Source organism: Thunnus maccoyii, chromosome 21, assembly GCF_910596095.1.
Source record: "Thunnus maccoyii chromosome 21, fThuMac1.1, whole genome shotgun sequence".
In the NCBI taxonomy this organism is placed as follows: domain Eukaryota; kingdom Metazoa; phylum Chordata; class Actinopteri; order Scombriformes; family Scombridae; genus Thunnus; species Thunnus maccoyii.
The window spans coordinates 6,116,855-6,128,591 of NC_056553.1; the positions used below are offsets into that span (position 1 = coordinate 6,116,855).

An 11,737-nucleotide genomic window follows, 5' to 3' on the forward strand; every position below is an offset into this window, starting at 1 on the left:
CACCGTTTGACATAATTTGCCATCTCTGCTACAATATTCTCTGTTTAAATCTCACTGGGCACATTTGGTGCATATAATGCCCCTCCCTTTTGTGTAGCAACTGAGATATGTCTGAGTATTGAAGTGTCATGTATCGACATTTGGAATTGAATGCTTAGTCAGATTCTTAGGCTTGTTTTCTTATTTATTGACCAGATATTTCCTGATCTAAATCTAGAAACTTTCAGAATATTAGACAACATTGTATTCAGGCAAAGTTTATTTATCCAACACTGATACACTGAGTCATTTGTCACATGTTTTACGCCCAAAAAATAACCTTCTAAAATATGGATGAATGTGAGCTACAGCATGGTCTCTAACACTTCCTGGCCATCAGATGTACTTGTACCCAAAAACATTGTTAGTCAGATTCAAGGGTGTAACAAAAGAGTGCCGAGCTGGTTTTTAGACAAAAGCTCATTAGGTGACAAACAAGACTAGGTCAAAAGCTATTATATGGCTGGACTGTGTAATAAATGCTAGAGGGCTTTTAATTTGTATGTTGCCTGGTTACCATCAGACATGAACATTGCAACATTATTAAGATGTTTGTCTTTAAGTAAGTTCAAGTTTATTTATTTGTATAGTACTTTTCATACAGTAGTTGTAACTCAAGGTGTTGTACACATAAGAAAAACATTAAAAATACTTAAAATACATTGCACTAGATTTTGAATGTAGACTATATGGTGCTGTTTTAAGAAAGGTTGAGTTAAGATTTAGGCTATTTTTAAATGTTTTAAATATCATTTCACTTACAATCAGAAAAATAGTTTTAATGCAGTAACTATCAAGTTAATCACTGATGCTAAGTTTAAATGACTCCAATACAGAGTGTTTCATGTGTGTAAAGTTTGCATTTGTAAATGTATTTGTTATATTCCTTTTATTTTATTTACCATGAACACGGAAGTGCTTTATTTAGAAAAGACAATATACGCATGTAACATGCAGAAATTGACAGTAACTATAAGTGTAAGTGATGGCGCACAGATCCTGTCCTCTCAAATAGGCGTTATTTGGATAAACTGACCACATACTGGGAACCTTAATGGTTCCTTTCTCACCTGAGAAGATATTAAAACTTAATAAAGTAACACAATAACAGTTCTACAGTGAAAAACAGCTTAATCTCCACCACTGCATTGCTGTCGGTTGGTGCAAAATGCATTCTGGGACATTTAGCTCCGGCTGCCTTCGGCCAACCAATGGTATGACTTCATCACTCAGCTACTCAGTCAGTCAATCAGTCACAGACGATGGGGGTTGTAGGGTTGGTCCAGCCAAAAAGGCATCTACAAGGTTCAGACAGGACATCAATGTCTGTATCGTATATGACTCACACATTCAATTCTGTCTCATCTTTTCTTGTAAGTGTGTGGTTTGTTTGTGTCTGATTGTTCTGTCTGTCCGATTAACGTCCGTGTTTTATGTCCTTGCCCTCCAATAAGCCATTGTAATTAACCGTAGAGTGAGTCAGAAAGGGATACAAACTATCTCACGGCTGACTCCAGTTTGTAGTGGCCTTTATACATGACTTACAGAACATAAAATATTAGTAAAGTCATGGTTTTGGATTTTTGTGGGTTGGACATAATTTAGAATTTTCAAAGAAATGATACAATATTACATAGTAATTGCATCAAATGAGGAACTGGATTAAAATGCACAACCAACTACAATTTATGTGTAATGTTGAATGAACTTGACTGACCTTTTAGCATTAATACAGGACAAATACTAATGGCAATGTTTCTTAATAGTCTAAAAAGGTTTTTCAGAATCTAAAACTATCTGAAAATCGTTGACTTGATGTTATACAGTCATTCTTGTCAGCTAGTCTCCTCTCGTTCCAGCTCCATAGCAACAAGTCTGTTGAATAGGCGTTATCATCGCACATCTGTCCCAAATATACGGGCTAGTAGGGGCTCACTAAACCCACTAGTACGTTCAAGAGGCTGTTCTCACCCCTTTATGTCAGTAAGCCAATATTGATGGAGCCCAGTATGTGCAGAAGGCCTGTTATCAGGCATGTGCTGTCAAGTGACTGTCAAGTTTCTTTCTGCAAACAAACAAACAAACAAAAAAGACTGACACTCTATTATCAGTGAAAATGCAATATTTTAAGATAGTTTCCGCATTAAAATGTGTTTTGATAACTTTTATAGTGAGAAATGTGCATTTTATTTTCATAATCTTCATTCAGTGAATGTATATGATGTTTAGTTTATTACAAAGATTCTTTCAGGTCTTTCTATCACCGCTATGGACGCTGCCATCGCTGAAACCATGAAGCTTACATGGTTGAACATGGCAACGAGCTAGATTAATTCACATGCAGCTGGGGTGACATTATTATTAAAAACACAGGCATGGAACTGCACAGAACAATTAAATATATTTAGATAGATTAATCTTTACATAATTACTTCAGTTATGAGTAGTTAGACCAATTATTAGTTCAGACCATAATGGAAAAGTTTGTTGCCTTTTACATTTGGTTTGACACCATCCAATTACAACTCAACCGGGGCTAGAAAACGACACATATAGTAGAGTTACTGGACTAAATTTTTAGTAACATGTGAGATTATCAGGTGAAACATTTTGATGTGAAAAATACTTTGTTTTACTTTAAATTTATGCCATTACTTTAGGCCCAAGCAACCCACTTAGCAGGCAACTTCATAAACCCTCAAGGGCCCCATTAATCCCCAGATTCACTGTGGGCCAAATTGGGCAGCCCTGACCTAAACCAATTTGAAATGTAAATTTTAAACCAATTTGAAACGTAAAGAACAGTGCTGTTAAGCTTCCCTATTAAATCACATACATCTCATATACAAAGAATTACTGTATTTTCTCTCTCTCTCTCCCTCTCCTCTGTTTTTCATTTCTCAGATTTTGTTTCAGTATAATTTTCAGACAACAACAGAAGGGATAATAATATATTACTCATCCAAAGTATAGAGGGTATTTTAATATATTTTAAAAGAAATGCTCACATGCTGTGTGTGCTATGTCGCTGGCTTTGAGTCAGCCAGTCAAGATGGAGCAATCAAGGCAGTGACACACAAATAAAAGAAAATTTAGAAAAAGAAATAATACAGAAATAAATTCAGCAGTAGTTTGTCTCATTTGCAAAGAGTGGCTGTTTTGAAAGAATATAATATCCGTTGTCAAAACGAAACGAAACAAAACATTCCCTTGTTTTTTCCAAAGTGCAGTGGCGAGGACCAAAAGGAGAAGGCCTGCTAGCTAAACTTAACTCTCAGCCATGTGCTTTGTTGCAGCCGTCATCAGCACAAGAGAATGAAACCTGCGCTAAGTTATCAGATATCTGCACTGATTGCGAAGAATGGATGAGTTTTTTCATGCTGAGACTTTGTGAAACAGTGTCTTACTGGGGCGGGCTTGTCCCAGAACACCGTTACCCACCGCGTCGAGGACATGGCTCAAGACAACCATGAGCAAATCACGGATGAAGCAAGTGGGTTTTTATGCCTTTTCCATCGCTTACGACGAGAGCACTGATATATCCGACTCTGCATAGTTGTTGGTGTTTCTGCATGGAGTCAGCAAACATTTTGAAGTCGAGCAGGAGTTGGCTGGCATTGAGACACTTTCAGGTACGACAGAAGTGGTGGATTTTGGAGAATCTCTCTTGAATTACAACTGCAATGGTAGGGAAGTAATCTGGCCTCACTACACTGGTATCAAAGAAAGTCCACAAGTGTGGGGGCAATTTTAAAATACCATTGTATTTTACACAAAGAACAGCTGTGTGCCAAAGCAGTTGGGCTTAAGAATGTGATGCACGGTGTTGCCTCTGTTGTCAACAATATACACTCCGAGGCACTGTCTCACCGTCAGTTCAAGACTCTGCTGGATGAGATGGATGAGCAGTATGATGATGTGCTGAACCACCAGGAGGTGAGATGCCTGAGCCGAGAGAAAGTTCTCCGCTGTTATTTTTTTTTTGAGTTGCATGATGAGATCAGGATGTTTCAAGCAGGAAAGGAGGGTAATGTTCCCACAGATAAGCTATGCATTTTTGACCTGGCTTTTCTGGCGGACATCACAGAGCTGCTCAATGTTTTGAATCTTCAGCTCCGAGGGAAAGACCAGAATCAGCCAGCTGTTTGATCACATCAGAGCCTTCAAGCAAAACTACTACTGCTCAGCAGATATCTCTCAGCAGGTGACCTGCATTCAGATGATCACAAAAAAATATAATGTGAAGTTGAGTATGCATCCAGTCGTGGGGCCTTTTTTATATTTTTGTTTATCAAGCTTTATTTTATTATTTATATTAAATTACCATAGTTTAATTTACTCCTGGCCCATTTTCCCCCCTCAGCTTTTGCATACCTCCTGTTTTTTATGCTCAGATTCTTGCACTGTTTCTTCTTTTTTTCCTCGTCTCCATGTTCAGCAAATTTGGTCCATTACTCCCCAGTCTTAGAGAGAGAAGTAGGCTTGATGGAAGGGAACGTTCACAAGTATATGGACATTCTCAGCCATCTTGTGCTGGAGTTTGACCGACACTTTGAAGATTTCAGACAAAACTCAACAGTCTTAGAGCTATTTACTCTTTCCTTTTTCTGTTAATGTGGACACAGTCACTGAGGAGGTTCAACTAATTGAACTCCAGACTGATTGACAACTCTAAAACAAGTTCAGAGCTCCTTCACTTACCGGAGTCCTACAGATGTGTTCTAGCAGACAGGTATGCAGAGATCCACAGACACAGACAGGTAATGGAAGTACGTACCTTTGTGAGCAGTTTAAGCTGAGAAACTTAATGACTCTCACCTTCATGACATCCTCACTCTGTCAGTACGTCAGCTGGAGCCTAATGTTGGAAAACAAAGACAAGCTTCACGTCTCCCACTGATACTGCAAATGATAAATGACTGTACAAGGCACTGAAGAATGTAATACTTAATTTTGTGATGGTGTGTAACTCAAACGTTGCTCAATGTAAACTCAATATCCAATATTGATTTGTTATTCTGTGTTGTCACTATGATCTTTAACTTAAGCTGATGTCAAATGTCCACTCATGATTACAAAAAGGTGGACAATACAACTATTTTCAACTTTAATTTTCTGAAGCACTTTGAGTTGCACTTTCTGTCAGAAAGGTGTCTTTCCTTTTAAATGTGTTGATGCTCCCAGAAAGAAGCATATGGATGTTTTATGTTTTTAACAATCATCTTTGCAAATTATTAAAATTACTGTTAAGCAGATTAAAGAGTATTGTTTTTATTCATTTGAATTTTTTTGGCCTTTCATAGGAAAGAATTTGGGCACCTCTGGTTTAGGTAATTTAAGTAATTGTTCATTTCTTTAGGATTACTAATCCACAATGTCAGGTGAATAAAGATTGCCCGTTTTGTCTACTTGTCTTGTACAAAAGTCCATTGTCAAAGTAATGGTTTAAGACCTTTATTAACCAAGTGAACGCAAACAGTTCATCTTATTTTTGTCCCAGAGGGCCCCCGAGCTATTGTGTCCCTGCTTAGACCCATAATAGCCTGTATTCAGAAATCATTTCACATTGACAAAAGCTGGAAGAGGACTAAGTCTGGCATCTTCAGTCTGTTCAGTCCACTAATTCAGTGCGATTATTCTCACATGGCCAAGTGAACTGAAAGAGTAAAGTCTCAAGTGTTTGACTAAACTGCTCAAGCTTGGTGGCAGCACACCTTTAACTCGAAACTGCTCCATAATCCATCCACAGAACGCCGTATATCCAAAATATGTGTACAAAAACTTTATCCCTTACGTAAATACAGTAGATAAGCCAGATGCATCATTGCATCCTTGATGTTATGAAAGCTGAAACCTTCACCTCCTCTTAATCCACCACCAGTAGCACCTTCCTGTCTCTCTGTCTAGCTCTCACCTGATGTGTTATATGGTGTCTTATCCTGAGAGGCTGATGTAACACAGTGGTGTGTTGCCGTTTGGATAAATATAGTACACAAAGTTTGATGTGCAATGATGAGATGCAGAAAACATTTATACCATCTTTTTAAAAAAGCTCCCTTTTTGTTCTTTGAACCTTTTTTTTTTCTTCTTCTTGCTGAAATTCAATTCAATTTAAATGTGAAGGAAAGATGCATCTGCAGGAACACTGATCTATCTCTCTCGTCTCTACTGATGTAGCATAATGAACTCCTTTTAGATATTGCGCTGCTGTAAAAATGTACTTCCCTTGCTGACGCTATTGTATTAAATAGATGTTACTGTTAACATCTTGCAGAGAGGTCATCATTAACCCAAAGAAGCATGACTCTCATTAGTTGTAGGAACAAGTTCCAAGATGTAGCATGTCATAAAATATTACTTGGCTTAATGACTTCATTAAGAGTTGGAAAAGATTTTTTTCACATTGTAAGCTACTTATCTGCAGACACATACAGCAACATCATAATATATTTTATTTTATGCGGCAAAACTGATTCATTCTTTCCATTACCGGCTTCACCTAAAACTAACAGATGACGACACGAGACACAACTGCATATGCTGACACATGTTCACTTTCTCTCTCAGCTTATCGTTTAGCATTTTTGGCTTTGAGATGTTGTTAAATGTGTTCCACAGATGATGGTAATGCGAAAATTGTCATCAACTCAACAGCTTGCATTCAAAGAGTCATCACAGCCATGCTAATGTCGGCTGAAGCATATTATTGATTTACAACCTCTCAACGCTTGGCCAGTTTTAGTGTCCTGATGGAAATTCAGATAAAAATGCACATAAAATCGGCTTGTGTTCATTTGGTTGGCTGTTTACGAAGCACAACATGTTTTTCTGTCATGAGCTATGAATTAATAACTAACACAGGCACACACACAGGGATTGGTATTAGCATAAAAAAAAAACATGGCTGAGCATTGTAACCACATTCAGCTGTTTTTATGTGATGATGTTGTGCTAAGTGGCTTGTTAATTTCATTGTTTAAGAAACCCTTTACAATTTATCTTTCTCTCATACTTGTGGAGTATGTTATTTTATTGTAAGGAAGTCGTTTTCCAGAATTGTACTATTACGTTACTACTGATTTTTCCGGTATTATTCTCATCACTTCTCAATTTACTTTGCTCATTTGATCTTTTTCTTCAAGGGGGCATGTCAAACTGCTATTTCACAGTATCCCTGTTAACTGTCTGTTGTCAATTTCATTATTATTCACAAAGCGTCTTCTGTCTTGCAGCCATCGTGGTTCTTTTCATCACTCTGAGGCGGAGCAAAAAAGAGCCCCTCATCATCTCTGAAGAGGATATCCGTGAGAATGTGGTCACCTACGACGACGAGGGCGGAGGCGAGGAGGACACGGAGGCCTTCGACATCATCGCCCTTCGCAACCCGGCTGCCGCCGAGGAGCTCAAGTTCAGACGGGACGTTCGCCCGGAGGCGAGGCAACATTGCGCCCCGCCCCGCAGCCGCCGCAGCCCGTCGGTGGAGCTGGACGAGGTGGATGTTCACGAGTTCATCAAGCAGAGACTGGTGGAGGCCGACATGGACACCACTGTGCCACCCTACGACTCCCTCCAGACCTACGCTTACGAGGGCCAGGGCTCACCCACAGGATCCATCAGTCCTTTAGACTCTCCCGGCACACATTCGGAGCAGGATTATAACTACCTGGACGACTGGGGGCCCGAGTTCCAGAAACTGGCAGAACTCTACGGAGAGGCAGAATCAGATGTGACGACCTAGTCTGTGATTTCACTCCTGTTAAAACCAAATCTGTTTGAAATCCGTTTTTCAAATTTTCAGTGAACGATATAAACAGAGATGCTGTCAAACTGTTCCGGTGGTTTTTAACTTCTACTGTTGAACTGAAAAGACTGCTCTATTTTGTTTTTTTTTTCTCCTTTTTCTTTTTCATTTTGTCGCTTTGGATCATGGGTCGTTCATCTGGAAGTATTGAATCAGATTTTGAGATGGAAGAACAACAATATGGGGAAAAAGGAAAATGATATTTTCCTTGGTGTATATTTTTTATTGCTCAATAAAGTCCTTAAATCCATATGAGTGGATATGTGAGAGAGAGTGTACACTTGTCTTCTTCCTGCAGAATGGATATACAGCATGTAGTTAAGAATATCATGGTGGGAGGCATTACTCAAGGTGTTCATGATTCACCACACAGAGGATGATGCTGAGCCAGCCATATGTACAATAATGACAGAGCCAATCAAATGAGCTTATGTTTTGTGTCATTCATTCCATGCAGCCATTATCTTTTAAACACTCACTGAAATAAGTCATAAACCACATATTTATATTATAAGCTCCTTTGATGTTAACTGAGAAAGGGTAATACAGAATAACCTTATAAAATGTGATTTCAATGGAACATTATTGCAAGTGGCATCTTTAATCCACAGGGATATACTCATATGTTAAGGTATATAAATTTAACTATTCACAGTTTTCTTAATATATTACAAAAACTGTGATGACAAGGCTAAACCGGTGAAGACACAAAATACTTTGGTCCAGTTTTTCTCTGCAATGGATTTTATGGAACAGGAAAAAAAAAAAAGAAATAAGAACCTTGGTATCCTGAAGTTTCCCCGGGGTCTTCTCATGGTCAACTTTCCAATTTATTAGATGTTTGGGAGCTCTTCTATAGCAGCCAGACTCTCTGTGTTGGTTCATTAGTTTGTTTGTGCGTGACACTTTTTGCAATGGGACTGCTGAAGGAAATATGGGTATGCTCTTTTTTTGGATTATGCAGATGTACATGCTGTTTCTCAACATACATACTAATTTTAAGGGTGTTTTCACACCTGCCCCTTTTTAGCCCGGTTAAAAATCGAACTCTGGTTCGTTTCCCCCCCTCGGCACAATTCGTTTTGGCAGGTGTGAACACAGTATTCGCGCTCGGGTGGGGACCAAAACAACCGCACCGAGACCCTTTAGAGAGAAAGTGTTCTTGATCCGGTCCCAAAAGAGCTCAGGAGCGGTTTGTTTGTGGTGGGAATGCAATACAATGCACAATGCAATGCAAATGAGAAATGGAGGAGCCGACGGGTGAAAGTAAAAGTGATTGTAGGCAGTTTAATTAGCTGAACAAACTTTTTAGTTTTGTTACCTTTTCAAAATTTACATTAGCTGTTTTTCCAAATGTGCATGAGTAGTTTTCCAAAGTCCCAGTTTAATTGGCATCCTTCAGTGCACACTTCTTGTTAGTAGAGAACAGAGTTAATTCATTTCTTGTGCAATAACTACAAAACAGCATGCAAGATTCCATACAGTGTTTATTTCATAGTATAACATAGCCTGACCCCTACCAGTTAGACTGATGCAACATTTGTGACTTTCTAATCAATTTAATGGTTTCTGCCAAGTAAAACATTAGAACGAACATCAAATTTTAACATTTTAATTTACACGATTTCTTGTCTGTGTAATACCGTAGAGGAGTCTTGACCTCTCTCTATTAGAAATCTTATCTGAGTTGTCCCATTCAAAGTACCAAAGTGACATCGTCATGGTGCTTTATATGGATGTTAAATGGAAGGGACTCTACATCCCTTACATCCATTAGAGAACAAAGAATCGTCTCACATTTACCACTTAAAATGTCGAAGAGACAAGAAAACTCAACTTTAAAAGTGGTGTCATTTTGTCAGCCGGGGGATAAAGCAGCCGGTTCACCTCCAAAAAAAGGTACCATTTGCTTTCATTTTGTGCTATAAAGCATTTTGTAAAAATGGGGTCATGTCTGGAAAGTTCAAATAGCTTCCAAAAATGGTGGATGTCTCATTTTTGCAACAGAACTTTTCATTGTGTCTCTGTAAAATGATGACAGGAGACAAAAAAAAAAAAAAGAAAACGCACGTGGGCCCTAACATCTGAACTTGTATCACTCGTACATGCCGATTAGTTATCTCCACCCAGTCCTGACTCCTCTGTCCTGTCGTGCTCTAGTTCAGTGTTGGTTGCTTCAGAAACGCTGACGATGGTCTTAAGAGAGACGAAGGGAGGATGATGAATATTTTAAACTCTCCACTCGTACATCCTGATATCATGACTCCTTTCTCTTTATAACAGTCCTGTCTCATTCTTCTTCCTCCTCATTCTCTTGCTCATTATTTCTTTCTGCCCACAGAATGACTGTTTCTGTCTTTTTTTTACAATTGGATTGAAACAAGGAGATGAGCGTAGAGATTCTTTTAACATTTGTGAGGAGCCTGAGGGCTGGCCCACGGCAAAGGTCATAAAAGGTAGCCAAAGGCAAGTGTTGAAGTTCCCAAATTTGACATTCAGTGGTTATTTCCCTGCTAATGTGTCTATTTCAGTCACTGTATTTACATTTTTTTTAAAGTGTATGATTTGTGTTTGCTTCATAACATTAGATGAGCTCAGCAAATGTCAAATGTTGTCTCACAATCTATCATTCTCCTCTCATTCATCCATTTCCCCTATTCTTCACAAAATCAGTCTCTCTTACTGTGGTTGCCAAGGGAAACATAAGTCACAAAAACTTCTGGATGACTTCCAGGCACCTAAAATGTCAAAATTTCTTTCCTCAGGCAAGAAAAAAACCAAAACAAACAAACACACACACATACACACACCAGTACCCACCCTAAAGGGCTGTGTAAACAAGGTTAAAGGTAGTTTTGGAAATGGGAGCCTTGTTCTGGAAGATGGATACTTTCCTCCATACAGTCGTAAAGTGCTCCAAATGGTAGAATGTCTTTCAGGTAGAAAATATACACCTTCAAAACTGTATTTTTGTTACCTGGATCAAAGCACTGTCATTCATTTGTTGAGAGATTCTTGAGGAACTATCCCAGGTCACAAACACTAAACTCATTGTGTACACTGGTCTCGAACCCAAGTAGCATTAAAAAAAGGACAGTGCACCAATTTAATACAACTCAGTCTTTTGAAGATTGAATAATTTTTTATATATGGCTCTGGAGGAGACTTTTAAACTCTAAGAAAATGGTAACCTCCATTTGGGATTGGAAATTTTTATAAGAACAGACATTTTAACAGGGTTGAACCCAGAGGTCTAGAGTTTAAAAGATGTGGGAATTTTATCAGGCATTAAAGAGCCTTGACAAAAAGCGCTACTGAGTTGCATTATTGAAAATTTTAAGATCCAATGTTAGAGTTTGACCTATATTTAGAACTAAAGTCAGACTATCTCAGGTTCTGCTGCACCAATTTTGACCAAACCCTCCAATGTTAAGTACAATGCTAAATCACTGGTGCACCATTTAAATTTCAAGTGCAGAAATTATAACAGCATAGTCAGACTTTAGAGTGAAAGGGTTAAAGAAAATACATATGTTAGTACTGTATCTTCATTTTTGACTGATCCATCCAGAAGTAGCCGACATCGATTTCAGTACTAAAGCTCACAATTTTAAAACCTGACAAAATTAACTGCAACAACAACAACAACAAGCTGACTTTTATATATTTAATGATGTTCAAGTCAATAAAGACAGCCCCAGGGTAGGAAATCATTTGCTACCTCTAAATGATTTAGTTGCACGATAAGCTAACTTTACTAAGTGTAAGGATCAAGGACCCCATTCGATCTGAAGGCACTGAATTTGACCCCTGACAGATTCGTGGTCTGCAGACTTGTTATGACCCAGGGTTAACAGCAAAACAGTAAACAAAAGGGAACTAAAGCTGAGCGACATA

The 11,737-nt window shown here is 38.5% G+C and overlaps 1 protein-coding gene across 1 annotated transcript in view; it reads left to right on the top strand.

Moving 5' to 3' along the window:
* The window catches only part of LOC121888462 (cadherin-18), an 88,800-nt gene extending 80,693 nt beyond the window's left edge, over positions 1–8,107 (top strand). Inside the window, exon 12 of the mRNA XM_042399971.1 lies at positions 7,272–8,107. Coding sequence (XP_042255905.1) covers positions 7,272–7,777 — 506 coding nt within the window. The 3' untranslated portion in view covers positions 7,778–8,107. The remainder of the gene's footprint in view (positions 1–7,271) is intronic.
* The last annotated feature ends 3,630 nt before the right edge of the window (positions 8,108–11,737 follow it).